We start from the raw sequence: 17745 nt of genomic DNA on the forward strand, positions 1-17745 counted from the left end.
TCGTCTGAGCATATACCGGAAGATGTATTCAACAGCCACTAGATGTCGCTGTTTGACTTTCTAACAAATTTCAATGTATTACTCAATTGATATATGACAACTTTTAGTTACATGACTAAATATTACAACTTGATTGTGTTATTGACTTAGACAATACAAAAATATGTTTTGGAATATTTCTGTTCACATTCAAGTACTGTATATCTTAACCAAATGTAACTGTAAGTCTTAAGACTGTAGGTTACATAATTGATATTTGTGACAAAATGAAACAATATACATTATAGCTGTTATATGATAGAACACATCTAATTAGTAATTAATTGACCCTCATTTATCTGAGGTGCAAAACTGTCTTTGAATCTAGAAAAAGTAGCATTTTCTGTTTTTATGTTGAGTTCAAGTCCTATATTTAATACTCCTCTCACTGGTATTTTATGTAAATATTCTATTCTTCTAAACAGTGATGGTCACTTGTAAATTAGGTTCAGAAATAATTCAAACAAAGCAGACGAATTAAGCCATATTTACATTTATTACCATTTAATTCTTTAAAAAAACAAAACAAATGACACACATATACACCTCTCAGGTCAAGGCAACAATATTTTGTTTTATGATCCAGTGATGTAACAAGTTTTGACGTCATGTTCATTGTAGGCAAGATATTCAAACCATTTAATTACCAGAGAACCACCAGGGGAAAGTTTGGAATGCCTGTTATGTTTTCTTTTATCCATGACCTAGAAAGTCTTGGCAGAATTTCAGAAAATCTGTAACTTTTGGGAAGCGGGCTGTTATGTTTTGTTTGTTTGTTTGTTTTTTTACAGGAAATGTTGCTCATGTTCATGAACTCATGTAGCACAATTATAGCATAAAATGTTAGAAATTATGCACCAATGAACACTTGTCTTCCAGAAGGCTGGCTTGAATGTTTCAATCAAGTCTTGTGTTTTGCATGTTGTGACCTTCCTCCAGTTATAAGAACAGAAAAGAGGCATACATTCAACAAACATAGAAACCTGTAGTCATGTTTTATGATTTCATTTCACTTCACAGCACTTGTCTTGCAAATTTAAAGTGCTACAAATGGTCAACTGTATCCAGCATAAAACAGATTTGTCACTCATCTACTCAGATGTCATGCTCTACTGCTATAGGAGAACAGGGAAATGCAGTAAAGCTTATGCAGGACGGACCAGCTTCTTGAATAAAACTTTAAACACCATGCAGTTGGTCTCAAGCTATGCAAACTGCTGAAATGAGAACATTTTCCGCTGAGCCATGCATTAAAACTGATGCCGATTCAGTCCATCTCTACCCAAGAAAATGAGTACGGCGTTGTGATCCATGTCAGTGTTATTTGGTACAAGTCGCTTCCATTTGATCAAGAAAAAAAAAAAAAAAAAAAAAAAAGAGTATCTTTAAGATACCTGGAAAAAGTTTACTCAAATAATCAACACACAAAGTCAGTGGCTAAGAGTCTCTCGCAGTGTCCAGGCTTGTTGTTCAAGCTCATTTAGTTCAAGGATGTAAGTTTGTCTCAAGTCTAAATCACAGTTTGTATTTATTCTGAAATACAGTTGAAGGAATAGGCATCCCTGACATGAAGGCGAATCCTCTTCTGTGTTCACAAATCAAATCCTGGACCAGTGTGAGGAGCCCTTGTCCAAGCAGTCTAGATAAGATGTCCTGCCACGGAGAAACACCCAGCGCCTCAAAGACAGCCTTCAGGATGTTTGTCACTCTCGATCAAGGTTCGCCTTACGGAAGGAGGCCTTTCCAAACTCATATGTGCTTATCATGATGGCGCAGGCTGGAGCGACTTTGATCACCCTTGGCATGAAACCTGAGGAAAACACAAATACTGTCACTTCTGGACAAGGATAACACTGTATTTTTACTGAACACAGGACAGAAGGAGTGCGCACCTGCAAAAAGGCCCCTGTAGCCCAGCTCAGCACATATCTCCTTCATGATGCGCCATGTGGACCTTGTTCTTTCTGAGGAAACTAAGGAATGGGAATAGGTTATTCTTAAGAAAATTCAACGCTTGTGCGTAAATACATTTCACACATCACCATGTATAAGTACAGACCTCCCAGAGTATCTATCTCTCCCAGTTGGATCTGTCTGCGTGTCTTCACCACGTCAAAAGGCAGCGTCAAGATTGCTGCAATCTAGACACCATGACAGGATACAAAGGTGCAGTCTGTTAGATATTAACAGTGTATGAAAGAGAATCATTCATATCAGGAGGGCAGTTGTTTAATTCTTGCACCAAAAAAACAACAACACTGTAAGTGTGGATCAGTCACCGTTCTGATTCTGTAAAGACAAACAGGGCAAAATATTCATTTCTCATTCATATAATCAGGATTTCAGATAGTTAGTTTCAAACCTTAAATTAACTGTTAATACTACAGTCCGTTTTGGTTTAGAATAATAGGGCTGCATATTGGAAGTAGATACGTGGGGCAGCCGTAGTTTCAGAAATCAATGTCTCATTCATTCCCACACAGCAACATAATTAGATATGCCCCAGGACATATTATGCCGAATTTAGTATGCCTTTACTACCACGACAGTGTGTTATGATGAAGTAGCATGTATTGCATGCATCACAGTACAAAAGAAAGAAGAATAAGTATCCGATTTTAGGTGAATCGCAGTTGAAGCAAGTCCACAACTTTGTCTTTGTCGCCAATAAGCTCTCTTGTGAATTCTGGGTTAGTTTTGGCAGAATTCAGTAACAATGATGACACGTTTTTATCCCACAACTACATAAAAAACAGTGCTGCTTTAGCTCTGAGGTGCATGAGGTAATATTTAGAGCCTACAACAAAAGTGACAGACAAAATACAGGACTTGGACTTATTTTTGAATAATTAAAATGTGTTGCCAAAAACACAGTACTCTTCCTAATTAACAGAGTGAAACAAAAAAGTGTTAAGTAACATCAGCATTTATTTTAAAAAAATACATGAAAAAAAAATTGTGAAATGCGGTTACAACTTACAGTTCCAGAGATCGCTCCTGCTGTAAAGCTGATGGAGAAGTTGGCCTGAGTCACTCTGGACTGTTCACATAACTGGGTCTTCAGCAGTTCATAGTTAAACCAGTACAGAGCTGCAAATACACACAAACAGGGAACTGTTAATTTGTTGCTTTGCTTTACATGACAGTCATCTTGCATTTTTCTGAATAACTAGTACTGTGAACCCCCCTCCCCAAATCTTTTTTCTTTCTCTCCCTCCCCCCCATGAAGATAACCACAGAAACATTTCAAGTCTACAGTGGATGAATGTTTGATAAATTTTGCATGTGTAATCTCTAACAATCAAAATAATTCGATTTCAGATTTGTTCATAGATACAGAGTTATTATATTATAATGATATGGTGCTGCACTCACCAGAGAAGGGTACATCCCTTAGGACGGTGGGTCCCAAGCCCCTCCACAGTGAAAGGAGGCCGTCCTGGGCAACAGCAGAGCGGATACACACCTGCAGCTCGCTGTACGACAGCTGACGTGACTGCATCTTAGTCCTGACCAGCTCCAGAGGGCTGATCACTGTCACGGCCCCCACTACAACATACACACGCCGACAGGATGTCAAGAACCTATTAACTTGTTACAGTTAGGATATATGTGATTGTGCTTTCATGGACTCACATCTGGCGAGAGCCCCAGCAACAAGAGGGATGTGGCTGCCCTTGTAACCCAGACCATATCTCAGGAAGTCTCGCAGCTGGTCATAGCAGGTGAAGTAAATGACGGTGGCAGGCACAGCCATAACCCTGCACGCAAACATACACACACACACCACAGAGTAAATAACCCATATGAATCTTTTTTTTAAATGTCTATGCATTCATGGGTGTTTTTAAAAAGGCATGTGCTTTTATTTTGAAAGTGTCAATAAAGACTCAAGTGACCAAATGGTTTTAAGCATTTTCTTAATGAGAGTTTAGTGTCTCACAGTGTTGGTGGTAGTCCGCTCCATAAAGACCTGAGTCCTTCGTGTCGAGAGATTTTCACAAAAGCATCCTACGACACAAACAAACATTTTTGACACATTTTGATTAATTTTGTGTCTAAAGCAAAGCTGCTCCTGCACTCATATACACTCACCAGCGTCCCACTGAAATGCGTTGGGGTTTTGTACCAGCTGGTGCAACTGGTTCCATTCTGACACACATAGATGTGATCCATCAGTCCGTTACAATACAGGAAACATTTCCCTGTGAGAGACACACAATATATCATTTAATCCAAATCCGACATTTGAGTACTTGTATCTTGCATCTGAAAATTAGTACGATTCGATCTGAAAAGTTTTCTGGAGTCATACAATCCCTGACAGTAGAGAGAAAGGTGATTATTAATACACCTGATGGCAATGACCACAGAGTCACTCAGAAGATAACATCAGGGCTGTCCTTGTCATTGCTTACTTTGTCTGTTTATTCAGGGCTGGTTTAAGATAGACTACTGACACATATGTCAAGAAAACTTGAAAAAAAAACACACAAAAAAAACCTGTTCCTTTTACAGATTTTATGTTGTGGACATATAAGAGGAAACAAAAACGTTGACTATAAACATTTTCCAGAAGGAAGGGGAAATTTGAAATATGGAGGTGTAGCTCCGGACATTTTGAGTGTCATTTTGTGTTTCTTCAAGCTTGTGGAATGTCAACTAGCAGGAAATGGTAGTTTAAACTCATCCTTTACATTAATGAACAAACAAGAATGAAGGCCGAACATGCACATCTGAGCCGATAGAAAACACGTGACTATTTGCCCTAGGGTGTTATTTTGTGTCCATTTGAAAGAGCTGTTTGTTAGTAGAGCACGTGCCCAGATAGAGAAAGTTGTGCTGGATTTTTATTTGTTTGAGCATGCAGCAACAGTGGGTCAGGTACTCACACTTGGAAGGGCGGACGACGCCACCCCACGGAGCTGTGAAACAAAGCAAAAGGCAGGAAAGATTGAGAGGACAAAAAAAAAAAAAAAACAGCGTGAAGACAATGCCACACGCACAAAGGACAGATGTAGTGGGGTTAGTAAAGCGTCATGATAACATGGCATCCACAAGCAGCTGTTAAAAACAAACAGTGTTTCATTAACCAAGTGTGAGCTAAAACCACAGAGGATGAACGTTGTCTTACCTTGGTGGAATGGTGTTTGCTGAGCCTGCAGCCTGATCTTGACAACGTCCAGCGGTGTGACTATGAACGTATAAATTGGATAATTTGATTTTATTCTCATGGCATATGCAGTCTCGTACAACAATCCTGCAATAAATGTGACCTCCATTAAGGTTGCATTTAGTTTTACTTGAAATGGTTCTAAAGAAGTGTTGATGACTATATAGTTGTTTTAGAGGCTGCTGTTGCACTTGATTGCATAATACTGGCAGGTGTTTCTATCATTTAGTTCACCCAATTTACTTCAATGAACTTTAATACACTACATCTTCAAAAACCATTCAGTTTAAACAATGCTTAAAATGTTGTATTTCAATATAAGCTTATGACAATTAATCAAGTCTGAGCACAAAACAGAAGATTGTGGAAAACTCCACCCGGGGAAAAGGGCAATTATATGTATTAATGTACAGGCATTAGTTGCTTTTTCTAGTCTTTGTTTCTGTGATCTTACCAAAAAAAGATGTGAGGAGGGCTCCAGTGCCAGAAGCCAGCATCTGCTGCACTGGAGAGATCGCAGCAATGGGGCTGTTGAGTGCCCGCTCCCCCATCCTGACCACCTGTCAGACCTGGAAGAAAAAAAAACATCACATTACGCCATGTCACACTGAGAACACAATGTTCTGTAACCGAACTTGAGGCGTTTGCTGACCCTGTGCAACCCCTTGTATTCAGATGTCTTCTTCTCTGCGTTCTTGTTATGTAAAACAACTAAAGGACTGTTGGTGGCCTGCCGGATCAGCTACCCAACACCTAGTTTGTGGTTAGGGTTGTGTCCTGTTATGTCACAGAGCTGCGCATCTGGGCGGCTCCAAGTTAGTGTCATGGGAGCAAACAAAACTTAAGAAAAAAATAACTGCAATTTATACTGTCGGAAAAAAAGGGCAAACTCATCACTGAAACGCACAGACTGATTGTTCGTGTGTAATAAAGTCAGAACAGATATCCTTTACTGATGTGAACTAGGCGGGGTTGTTAAAATAGGGTCGTTGAAACATCATGATAGCTTATCTATGATGTGCATGTCACCAGACAGCCGGTGAGGGCCAACTCCTAACTGACAGACAGAGTGGGGAGATATTGTACAGCGACATGGAACAAAGAAGGAAGGAGAAATTCTCAACAAATGTATCACTAGCAGCAAACATGTTGCACCAAGTATCCTTAAAGGATATTGTGCTTTGTTGAGGATTTTCATACTTTCCAGTTTCCATCCTATGTGGTTGCCTTTTGTCTCTCCTGGCCATGTCCTATTTCTGGACTTAATAGCACTTGAGTGTGACAGTTATAGTCGCTTGTTCCTTAGGGTTTGTCTGGCCAATAAGCTGCTTGGCCAAGTAAATGTTCTTCTACTGCATTAGTGCTGCAGAACAGGGGTGAGAGCGCATAAGATTTTATCGCTGAATGAGGTAAAACACTCAGGATGAAATGATCTGGGTGAATTTTCTATCATAGGGGTAATTGTGAATATCCTCACATCAGTGGCTTGAAAAGCTGACTAGCATGTCATGTCGAGTCCTGTAATGATTTCCTGATTTATTTTCAGTTGACGTAAGTAATTGTAAAGACCAAAACGTGCAAAAATAGCAGTGTATGCGCAGATCAAACCAAAAAAGGGCAAGTGCTTAGTCGACAATAAGTCAATTTATAAAAAGATTGTTCGCACGCTGCAGGGCTCCAATATCTAAAGTTTCAAGCTGGTTTTCCTCTATTAAAAAAAATGATTGAACCCATTAGTATGTCAACACAGCTGAAGACTCAGTTTCCATAGTAAAAAAACAAAAACAAAAAAACATAAGGATTCCTAACCAAGGTCCTGACACCTTCATCTGCATTACCCAACGTTGTTAGGACGTGCAAATTCCAAAGAGGGACACATTATCTACCTTCAGATTACATTAGATTAACATTTTATTGAATTCTGCAATTCTGTCAATGATTCAATCTTTGAAACTGGGCACACTACGTACTTTTTCCTGCACCGTTAGCTAGCTAACGCAGGCTCTCTCACACGCAGACACACAACATCACACGAAAAGTGAAGAAGAAGCGCTTTTTCAATGTCTGCAAAATAGTTTATCGGATGTACTGAATTAAACATGTCTGACACATGTCATAATGAAACTGTCAGTATTTATTTGAGCTACATTTTGATGGAGAGCTAACGTTAGCTAGCTTATCGTGTTTTTTGAGATGACAAGCAAACGGTTACTCACCTCTACTCTAGCTGCCAGCTTCGTTGTGAAATAGGGGCGTCTTCGCCCATTTCAGTCAATTGACCGTCACGTTGCCACATTTAAGAGCTAACGTTAAGCCGCAGTTTATTCTCCTTTGCGGGTATCCTGTAAACATGTTTCTGTAACCGGGCTAGCAGCAGCACTGCCGTTTATAAAGGGCCGAAGCCGCGCCCCTTTCCGGTTTGCTCCAAGGGCACTTATTTTAGAGAAACTTTGTATGGTGGTGAATGGAGAGAGACAAATATTTTTTTGATCCCGATTGAACTGTGACACGAGTCACACATATGACGTTTGTCAATTTAAAAGATATTTTTTCACCTTGGGGCGGTCGCAGTCTGTCATAATACTAATGGTATATAAGACCGTGAAAATACTTAATTATGAAAACTACACAGCCAAAAGTCGCGTTAGTGACGTTGCCTCGTTGAACGGTCACCAAAACCGGTAAATTAAACATCGTTGAGCTGCTCCTCTATGTTAACTGGCTCGCACAACTAACGAACTATAATTTACATTATTGCAGTAGTCAATATGACCAGATGTATTGTGTTTTTCACCTTTTTTATTACCTTTTCTGTGGGAAAGCGGCGGCCGTGTTGTAGTAGTGACGTATATCGAGCGCGACCGTGCGACGCTGAGCGGTTTTGACACGAAACCAGATTTTATTTTACTTTATTTACGACAAAAATGCGACTTCATTCACTTGAAAATTCTATTCTAAATGTGCCAACCGCATATGAGTGATTCGTGGCACAACTGAAGCGGGATTTAAAAAATATTCCACTCTCTCCATCCGAAATAAGATCCACCTGCCTCCGCCTCTGCTGCTGTGGCTCTGGCGCCGCCTGGTGGCCACGACACCGCGGTGTGCTGCAGCTGTCTCATGTAAACAAGTTTCAGTCGCCTGTTACCTGTTCAACACGGGCTGAACAGGAAGAACTTCAGTGTACATTGTTTATCTAGTGTTATTCAAACAATCGGCTCTCACTGGAGAGACCGGAAGTGGAGATGCAGGGTTGTCAGATTAGGAGCCTCTCTCTCTCTCTCTCTCTCTCTCTCTCCTCTCTCTGTGGGCGTGTTCATTAAAGTGAAGGTCTATCATCTGTTTTATTCTGAGGAGACGCACTTCTCACACACCTGACTACTCACAACAGCCCTTTCAGTCTTTCGCCAAGGTAAGTGCAAAATCTTCTTTAAGCCTCGAGAAATCTCCTCAGCAAATAAGTCCTGTGAGTGAAATGTTAAAGGCGCTTTACACTGATTTACACACATTTAGTCTACATCAGGCGGCTTCTTTCAGTGTTTGACTGCTAAGATTATTTGTGTTGTAGGGCTACACGCTGCAAATATAAGCCTCCTGTGTTTAATTTACACATTTTATTTTGACAAATCGATTATCTTTTAGACAGCTTCCCCCTTTTTCACGTGCAAGCCAGAACGAAACTGAAAGTGACTTGATTTATTTGACACAGGCTCCTGTTATGTTTGATTTGCTCATTCATTCCGAAATAAATAATAATAGAAATACAGTAAACAAGAGAAGATGCTGAAACCGATGCAAGAGCCGAGTCTCAGACCGTTTTAAAAGGTCTGTGTTGGATTTGTGTGACTTCCTAAAAATGTCCTCTGTTGAGAGGAGAGGGGGATTCCTCATGCGGACATTTCACTTTCCATCCCATGATGATCTATGTGCCCCCCCCCCACCCCACCACCACCACTTCCTGTGTGCAGATGCAGAGGTGGGTTGTGATCTGTTGGGCTCTCCTGGCCCTGGTTGGGGCAGATCAGTGTCCAGATGGAGGGATATGTGAAGACGGTCAAACCTGCTGCAACCATCCAGGCAATGGCTATGAATGTTGCCCATTCGACCAGGTACATACAGTTGTACTGTAGCTGTTTACACTGTATCATTATTTGCCCTCTTAAATTAAATTAAAGGAGACTAAGACTAAGACACAATTGTTCCACAGCACTGTAAATGTCTATCTCATGTAGTAATCCTACTTTTTGCAATTAGGAGCTTTACTTGCGCATGTCGTAACTTTTGTCAAGGCACCAAATGTCACTTTAAATCCTGATTTCTCCCTAAATATTCTCAAAGTTTCTCTGAGATATTAAAAAAAAGCCTTTTAGTATATTTACATTATATACACGGTCTTAGTTTAGGATATATTTTTCATTTCTGATTTTCTTCTTTTATTATTGGTCATTAGGCATGATATCAAAGAAAACACAGACATTAAAGGATGAAAATACACACAAAAAAAACAAACAGTGACAATGATGCACATTATGCATGTATAATGATATAATTAGACCCTGCGAGGTCAATGTTCAGTAACCATGTATTAATTTAAATTTAAGAGTCCAAGAGACACAGAACTAAAATGCCAAAAAAAAAATGTAGGCCTACATCCTATTCATCTGTAACAGTGTACACAATAAACATGAAAACTTTAAACCCTTTTCTTCCACTAGAACAGAAAATTAACCTACAGCTGTCCAAATTTAGACCTGACTAAAGCTTAATGAACATAGGCTACATCTTTCCCCATTAACTGTTTCTTTTATTTGAAATTCATCATTTTCTTGTTAATAAAAGTTCTGATCCTACATAAACTTAAGGCAGCAAAATCTAATCATTCATTGTAAACATCTAAACTGGTCATTTTTAAGAGGTAGCTGCTTCCAAGTCACATATTTAGATATTTTGAAATATGAAATAATGTGTAATATTCATTTCATGGTCATTTGTATTATTAATGGAAAGAACACACACCATTTGTTTGATGATAGCGTGTTTTAGTACAGGTTGTAATTTTTTACTGCTCCTAAGTACTTAAGCAGAATACTTTGTCTTTTGTTCATCACTTAGTTAAATGTTCATACGAGATAACCATTCTCTTCTACTCTACAGTAAAAATGAATTAAGAGGCTGCACAGTTGTACTATTCATGCTCAGTGGTGTTTTACTACTTTGCGGGCCAGATAAAAGCTCAGGGCGTCATTTAGTCGGTGTGATAGCAGCTTCAGGACTTTGGTAGTCAAAATGTTTCTACTATCCTGGCAGGCTGAGTGCTGTGAGGATCACACACATTGCTGCCCTGCGGAAACAATCTGCGATATGGCCACGTCCAGCTGTGTGAACGCTACCGTGTCCATTCCCTGGGCTGAAAGAACTTCTGCAGATCAGCCCAGAGCCTCTAAAGTAAGAGTAACAAGAAACTGCTGAATTGTAGGTATTAAAGGCGAGTGCTTGTTGTAATATCGCCCCCTTTCCCATCCTATCCCTGCAGTCCTTCAGGATGATCAAGAGCAACCATGGGGAGGACGACGACAATGTCTGTCCTGACCAGTCTCGGTGTCCTGCTGAGTTTTCCTGTCTGAAGGCCTTGACAAGGTTTGGCTGCTGTCCCCTAGCTCAGGTAATCAAACCAAGTGCAATTAGATTTTCTTTCCAAAGAAATGGAGAAACTAAAGGGAACAACAGAGTACAGACACAACAAAAACAGGAAATAGAGACTAAAACAATGAAACAAACTTCATAGTGTCTGTTGGTAAACCACTCATACATTTACACAATAGTACTGGTGGTATGATACAGTAGGTGCATATATGCAAACTAAGGGTTTTTTTCTTCTAGAAACTCAGACACTTCCTGTCACAAAGAGGATCTTTGGTTGTCTGGTTGCCAAGCTGAGCTGTTTCAGTTCAGTTAAGGCAGCAAACACGTTAGAAGTATTCTATTGTGGGAAATTGAATACAGAAGCTGCAGCTCTGATCAGGCAGCAGCTTCCTGTGTTTGCTGCTTTATCTGTTGTATTGCTTGACAGCAACAGTGTACAATGCAGTACAGCGACTGTATAGAACCTCTCTACTGTATGACTAACTGCTACACCTCTTTGGACTAATACAGTTAAGGTTGAGCCCTTGTTCTTAATAAAACAATATGAGGTTAGGAATTAAGATTAGAATTGATTACATTTATCAAATTATTTCTTGACCCTTGACAGGGAGTGGCCTGCTCTGATGGGAAACACTGCTGTCCTGAGGGCCATGAGTGCAGCGCAGACTGCCGTTCCTGCACGAAAAAAGGTGAAACTCTTTTACCTTCTAGCACAACAACCCTTACACTAGCCCCAGCTTTAACCATCTGGAAAACTGTCTGTGACTTTGTGGCACAGCCTTAACCTGGTGAGAATATCGTTTGCAGGATAGGGACTAAGCTTTGTGTCAGTACGTTATTAGACGTAACAGTAAATAAAAATAAAGTGTGGAGTTCCCCAAGGGTCCATTCTCAGCCCTCTCCTGTCTGACCTCCCTTCTGCTCCCACTAGTTCAGATTATGGATTCTTTCCAATAATCGCACATCCCACTAGATACTATAGTCCCACATAAGAACCAGTTCCGTGACTCTATCAGCTGACTGTCCTGAGTCGAGACAAAACCTGTGCATGCAGTTTTCATGCACCACATATGTAGAACAAACTCCCAGAAAAATTGCTTCAACTCTCACTTCGTTTAAATCTCTGCATGACATCTTTCTGGCTGCCACTGACCTTTATTGAAATAGTATTTGGAACATTCATTTATTTATATATTGCACTGTAGCTTTAATACTCCTGTTTTAATCTTTCACGTTTAGCCACTGATTTTTAGCTCTTATTTTACCCGTGCCTTTTTTACTTTGTCTTGTGCTACTTGTATATTTGTCTCAATGCCTTTTAATGTCTCATGTAAAGCACTTTTAATTGGCTTTTTGTTGAAAGGTGGTGTACAAATAAACCTGCCTTGACTTGCTTCACTCTCTTAAGAGGTTTACTTCTTTCTCAGGACCTCTAAATTGATTGATTCTTTTGTTTCTATTGTTGTGTTGTTCCAGAGCTTGTGACAACAGTTCAGTGCGATGACAAAGGGTCAGAGTGTCCAGATGGAACCACGTGCTGTATAAACCCGGATGGCAAGTGGGGATGCTGTCCCATGCCAAAGGTACAAAGTGGCTGATATTTTCTTTATAGACACACACGCGGTGACAGCTTTCAGAGTGAGATTATGAATGAGGAAAAAGTCAAATGATGGATTTGCATTTCCTGCCTCGATGTCCGATTATCGTGGCTTTTATAGTGTGTAATCGTGTCGCTCTACGGTGACACTCCATCCATCTTTATTGTCTAAACAGGCCGTGTGCTGCGAGGATAAGTTACACTGCTGCCCCGAAGGCACCACATGTGATCTGGAACACTCCAAATGTACTTCCTTGTCAACCAAAAAAGAGATGCCAATGTGGGCAAAACTCCCTGCTAGGATACGGGCCGACTGGGAGAACCAGAAAGGTCAGATTATATTTTTGTTTCACTGCACTTCCTCATTCTGGTTAATAATTGACTAAATCTGTTTGAACATGCGCCTGATCTGTGTGCGCTCCAACTTTCAGATGGTGAAAAAGTGACTGCAGAGAAAGTTGATGATGGCGGCTCAGAAAAAGCCCCTAAAGCTTCAGTTCCTCTTTCAGATAAGGGCGTATCGAAGTCATCTGCAGGTAAAATGATGCATCAAACTGTGTAGAACAAGCACACATCTAGAAATGAAGTGGAAGAGCATTACAGATGTAGATGGTTTGATTTACCTCAAAGGTTTAAAGTAGTTTCCTTTTAGCAGACTTTTTGATTGACTAACATTAAAATGGCCACATTCCATTTATTGTGGGTGTGTCGGCAGAGTGTGACCTCCTGGCATCTGCTATTGTAATAAGTTGCAACATTTCCTGACATGACAAGACCAAATGTACGCAGTATGAGAAGCCCGTCAAGGCTAAGATAAAGCACAGCAGTTTTCCTCCTGCATGCATGGTTTCTGATTTATGAAGGGTTAAAAAGAGATATCCAAATTCCCTCAGTAAAAACCTTTGAGTCTACTAAATACTAAATATGACACTTTTTTTTAAGGCAATGTCACATGTGATGATACATCATCCTGTCCAGATGAGACCACATGCTGTAAGACGACAGAGGGAGGCTGGGCTTGTTGTCCTCTTCCAGAGGTACGAGCTTTTTTGACATTTTGTTAACAGTCCTAACTTTGATGTTATAGATGTTGCCAATGCATTCATGGTTTCTTTTTGTCATTCGCAGGCTGTTTGTTGCGAGGATTTAATTCACTGCTGCCCACATGGTAAGAAATGCAATCTGGCTGCCATGACCTGCGATGACGAAACCTGCTCCGTGCCATTGGTAAAGAAGATACCCACAATCCCAAGGCAGGGCGCACAGGCGGGGAATGTTCCATGTGACACCACTTCCAGTTGTCCTGATGAAACGACCTGCTGCAAGAACAAAACAGGAGGCTGGGCCTGCTGTCCTCTCCCTGAGGTAAACAAACATGTACACCTTAAAAACAGTTTTTAAACCATCGGGTTTCAGGCTGCACTTCCCAAAAGCACTTACCAGTCCCCATCTAATAGTACCCAACATTGCTCATGCTGCCAGTCATGTAAAACTCACCATTTCTGAGGGATTTTCTCCTAGATAGACCTTTAAGAGTGTTTAGAGGTGTAAAAAAATGCTGAACAGTTACATTAATGTTGAAATAGAGGGTATTACAGTGTTGTGAAATGAGAACTGACACCTGACAGTATCAAGCATGTTGGGAAATAACCTCATTAGCTTGCTTCCCGGGGGTTAGATGAGAAGATTGATATCACTTTCATGTGTGTACCATACCTTTGTAGTAAAAAGCTAGCTTAGTACAGTGCAAAGACTGAGAACGTGTCCTTCTTTGGCTTTTTGGCTTTAATGGCTCTTGTCTTAGCCCTAAGCTAATGCCAAGTCAACCAGCTCCTGTGGCCTCACAATTAGCATAAAGATGTAAAAGTGGTGGAAGTCTTTTCATGTAACTCTTAATAAGAAAGCACATAAGCCAGATTTCTGAAATGTCAAACTGTTCCTCAGTACTGTTACCATACCACTAGATACTTTACAGCGTTTGTCACTGAGCATGTCCTTGTCGTTTGCTTCAAAAGGCGGTCTGTTGTGACGACCATGAACACTGCTGCCCCGCTGGCTCCACCTGTGACGTGACTAGCCTCTCCTGTGACTCCAGCTCAGGCTCAACGCCCATGCAGAAGAAGATCCCTGCATTTGTAACAGAGGCTCCGACTACCGCGACGACTGCACCAGCAACAAGCCCAGAGGAGGAGAAGGAGCCTGAGGAGGGCGACGAGGAAGATGACGAGGAAGACAGTGAGGATGACAGTGAGGATGACAGTGAGGATGACAGTGAGGACGACAAAGAGGAGGAGAATAAAGATGAAGAGGGCAGGGTCGCGTGTGATGATCACACCAGCTGCCCTCACTCATCCACCTGCTGCTTCATGAAATCGTCTCAAAAGTGGGGCTGTTGCCCGCTGCCAGAGGTGAGCGCTGCTTCTTCACCGCATCACTGACCTCCAGTTACATCCATCCTAAAATGACCATCATACTGTGTATTTGACCACACCTGAAGATTATTTTTATTATGAATTATATTGATTAAGGTAACACTTTCATAGTTTTATGTATTTATGACCTAGCATAAGTGTTTCTGAAAGTGGAGTCTTGTGGTTTGGCGAGAGCAATAGTGGCTGCTACTTGTATAATGCTTTGAATTGTAATGGCCTTATATCTGCTTACAACTATATTAAAGTGGCTGATATACAATTAGTTTATATTATTAACAATGTCTTGCCGAGGGTTAGATGAGAAGAATGACGCCATACCCAATGCCTTTATGATAAATATGAAGCTACTGCTGCCAGCTAGTTAGCGTAGCTTAGCACAGAATCTGAAAACAAAAGGGAAACTGCTAGCTGGGCTCTGTCTTAACTAAAGTAATTAAATCCCCCTGTCGGAACATCTAAAACACGTTAGAATATATTTGTTAAATCTGTACAAAGCTAGGCTATCTGTCCTATCTGTTTCCAGTGTTTTTGCTAAGCTAAGCTTACTAGCTGCTCGCTGTAGCTTCATAAGTGCTGCATAGCCATGAGTTGTAGGTTGTGAGCTGTAAATTGTAATAGCCTTGTATCTGCTCACAACTACATTAAAGTGTAGAATCAAATACTTAATCAAGTTTATATACTACTTTCCAGGTTTTACCCCTTTAATCGGTCAAAAAACAAAACCCACCTACTCACTCTGTAGGACAGTTCTTCAAACCACAAATTTGCATCACATACTCCAACAGATAAATGACAGTACTATTGTTAGTTTTCATGGTGATATACTTCCTCTTCCGCAATAACATCTGTACTCTTTCATATGTTAACTAGTGACTAACATTTCAATCAGCTACAAGCCACGATCACCAGTGAATTCCTTCATTCTTTCACACTACACGTATATAATTTGCAGATTGATTAATGTACTTATACGTGTAGGCGATCACGGCACCACTCGTGTTTTTTGACTATACAAAGTTTGAATTTGAAAGGAGAACTTGAAAAACAGGATCAATGAAGTGAAAGCTGCACTTCCTCTCTCACTTCTCCCCAGGCCGTGTGCTGCGATGATGGGAACCACTGCTGCCCCGCCGAGTACAAGTGCAGCGAGAGCAAGACATGCGTCAAAGGAGAAGTGGTGATCCCGTGGTACCCCAAGCTTCCAGCCAGCAGCAGCCTCCAGGCTGATCCCACCTCCGTGCAGTGCGACGGTTCGACTCAATGCCCCGATCACACCACCTGCTGTCAGCTGGCCACGGGCGAGTGGGGCTGCTGCCCAATGGAAAATGTGAGCACTATGTGTGTGTGTGTGTGTGTGTGTGTGTGTGTGGAGAGATTGCTGTGTGGAGTGCAGCTACTTTGACATGAAAATATAAGACGCAGTTATCAGCAGTTGGAGGCTTTGTCAGGGTTTGCTTATGTAAAAAAATGCATGCTGTGTCTGCAGGCTGTGTGCTGCCCAGATAAGGAGCACTGCTGCCCAAGAGGTTACACCTGCAACTTTGCCTCCAACTCCTGTCAGAAGCTCGTCACTCTGCAGCTGGACTCTGTCCCGATGACGCCGGTGTATCTGCTTGAGCATCGACCTCAGCTCAGGGACGTCAAGTGTGACGACACGACCAGCTGCCCAGATGGAGAGACCTGCTGCAGGATGTCCGCCACTACATGGGGATGCTGTCCATATCCTAATGTATGATTTACAGTAATGACTTCATCTTTTAAAGGAATCGTTCACAATTTGTTTTCTTGAAGAGATTATGGCAAGAAGATTGATACCATACTCGGGTGTGAATGATAAATATGATGCTGTTGCAGGCAGCTAGCCCTTGATTGTTTCTTCCACCACTGGTTGATAGTGTTACATATCTCCCTCCCTCTGTCTTCTCCGCAGGCGGTGTGCTGCAGCGACATGATACACTGCTGTCCCTCCGGCACCACCTGTACCAAAGGTGGAGACTGCACTGAGAACACCAGGCTTCAATGGTACAACTGGAAGATGTTCGTCAACAACGACAAGAGAGCTGTGATAGTGTGAAAAACACCTCTGCTGCACTGTCATTTGTTTCCTGCAAGCAATGCACTAATGGAGAAAACGTAAAGGGATTTGTAATTGTTAAATGCTTCTTGGGGACGCTGTGAAATTGGATTACACTTGTTGGGGTTTTGATGGTCTGTGATGTCTGAGTTGAACAACTACATGCTACAAGTTTAGTTCTGACATGCTGTTATCGTAATGTCGACGGCTCATTTAAAAAAGTCAGATAGATACTTTTGAGCACACACAGTTTTCTACTTGAAACTCTACTCCATCTTTGAAAGAGTCAACTGAAACACTTTCTCCGCGTTCTGCTTCGGCTAGCTTTTGAGACAAATTGCACTTTTTCTGTCTATAAACAGTCACAATTTTGGTCATAAGTTCACATGCTGACTTTAATCATATTGAATGTCATAAACATGTACTGCTGCCTGATTTCACTTTGTGATGAATGATTCTGTTGTGTTGCGGTTTACTCGGTTTATCCGAGTGGTTTATTCGTAGCATCGTCTGCAACAAGTTTTTACTTTCTCATCTTCCTGGAATTGTGATTTAAAAATCAAGACTGTTTTAATTTTGTGCATTTTTATGGTCACTTGTGGTCATTTAACAAACAACATAAGGCAAACGTGCAGAAATGCGTGTGGTGCAGCTTAATGAGACATAAAACTAATAAACACGACTATTACAACAATAAAACTTGTCATATCATTCAGTTCTAGAACTGTTGTAAGGTATAAAAGAAGAAGGTAAAACAAAGACTCTTCATTAAACAATTCAATTTAAA

At 40.9% G+C, this 17745-nt stretch overlaps 2 protein-coding genes across 3 annotated transcripts; one reads left to right on the forward strand and one right to left on the reverse strand.

The window, feature by feature from the left end:
* Nucleotides 1-516: 516 nt before the first annotated feature.
* slc25a39 (solute carrier family 25 member 39) lies at nt 517-7633 on the reverse strand. Of its 2 annotated transcripts, XM_030408659.1 has the most exons (12): nt 7429-7632; nt 5667-5781; nt 5174-5233; nt 4932-4964; nt 4135-4244; nt 3983-4050; nt 3676-3800; nt 3415-3588; nt 3020-3129; nt 2099-2180; nt 1932-2012; nt 517-1849 (listed from the first exon to the last, which is right to left on the reverse strand). In XM_030408659.1, exons 2-12 carry the CDS (start codon nt 5761-5763, stop codon nt 1743-1745), a joined length of 1047 nt encoding a protein of 348 aa, XP_030264519.1. In that variant the 5' UTR covers nt 5764-5781; nt 7429-7632; the 3' UTR covers nt 517-1742. The 2 variants fall into 2 exon arrangements, with proteins under 2 accessions (XP_030264519.1, XP_030264520.1); XM_030408660.1 differs by lacking the exon at nt 4932-4964 and having other exon boundaries at nt 7429-7633.
* Nucleotides 7634-8501: 868 nt separating this feature from the next.
* On the forward strand, nt 8502-17657 carry grna (granulin a). The gene is made up of 14 exons (XM_030407098.1): nt 8502-8624; nt 9181-9321; nt 10520-10657; nt 10746-10874; nt 11463-11544; nt 12332-12438; nt 12629-12782; nt 12884-12988; nt 13395-13489; nt 13581-13817; nt 14468-14860; nt 15978-16211; nt 16371-16613; nt 16815-17657. The coding sequence occupies exons 2-14, from the start codon at nt 9181-9183 to the stop codon at nt 16956-16958; spliced, it is 2202 nt and encodes a 733-aa protein (XP_030262958.1). The 5' UTR covers nt 8502-8624; the 3' UTR covers nt 16959-17657.
* Nucleotides 17658-17745: the final 88 nt, after the last annotated feature.

Source organism: Sparus aurata, chromosome 23 (genome assembly GCF_900880675.1).
Source record: "Sparus aurata chromosome 23, fSpaAur1.1, whole genome shotgun sequence".
Lineage (NCBI taxonomy): Eukaryota > Metazoa > Chordata > Actinopteri > Spariformes > Sparidae > Sparus > Sparus aurata.

What these genes read in the sequence shown, in the direction of transcription:
- slc25a39 (XM_030408659.1), bottom strand. Translation starts at nt 5,763, where the DNA reads ATGGGGGAGCGGGCACTCAACAGCCCCATTGCTGCGATCTCTCCAGTG. An exon ending in CCTCCTCACATCTTTTTTTG is followed by an intron (nt 5,234 to 5,666) that starts GTAAGATCACAG and finishes ATACGTTCATAG; the next exon opens with TCACACCGCTGGACGTTGTC. An exon ending in CAGGAGCGATCTCTGGAACT is followed by an intron (nt 2,181 to 3,019) that starts GTAAGTTGTAAC and finishes CATGGTGTCTAG; the next exon opens with ATTGCAGCAATCTTGACGCT.
- grna (XM_030407098.1), top strand. Translation starts at nt 9,181, where the DNA reads ATGCAGAGGTGGGTTGTGATCTGTTGGGCTCTCCTGGCCCTGGTTGGG. An exon ending in CTTGTTGTCCTCTTCCAGAG is followed by an intron (nt 13,490 to 13,580) that starts GTACGAGCTTTT and finishes TGTCATTCGCAG; the next exon opens with GCTGTTTGTTGCGAGGATTT. An exon ending in GCTGTTGCCCGCTGCCAGAG is followed by an intron (nt 14,861 to 15,977) that starts GTGAGCGCTGCT and finishes ACTTCTCCCCAG; the next exon opens with GCCGTGTGCTGCGATGATGG.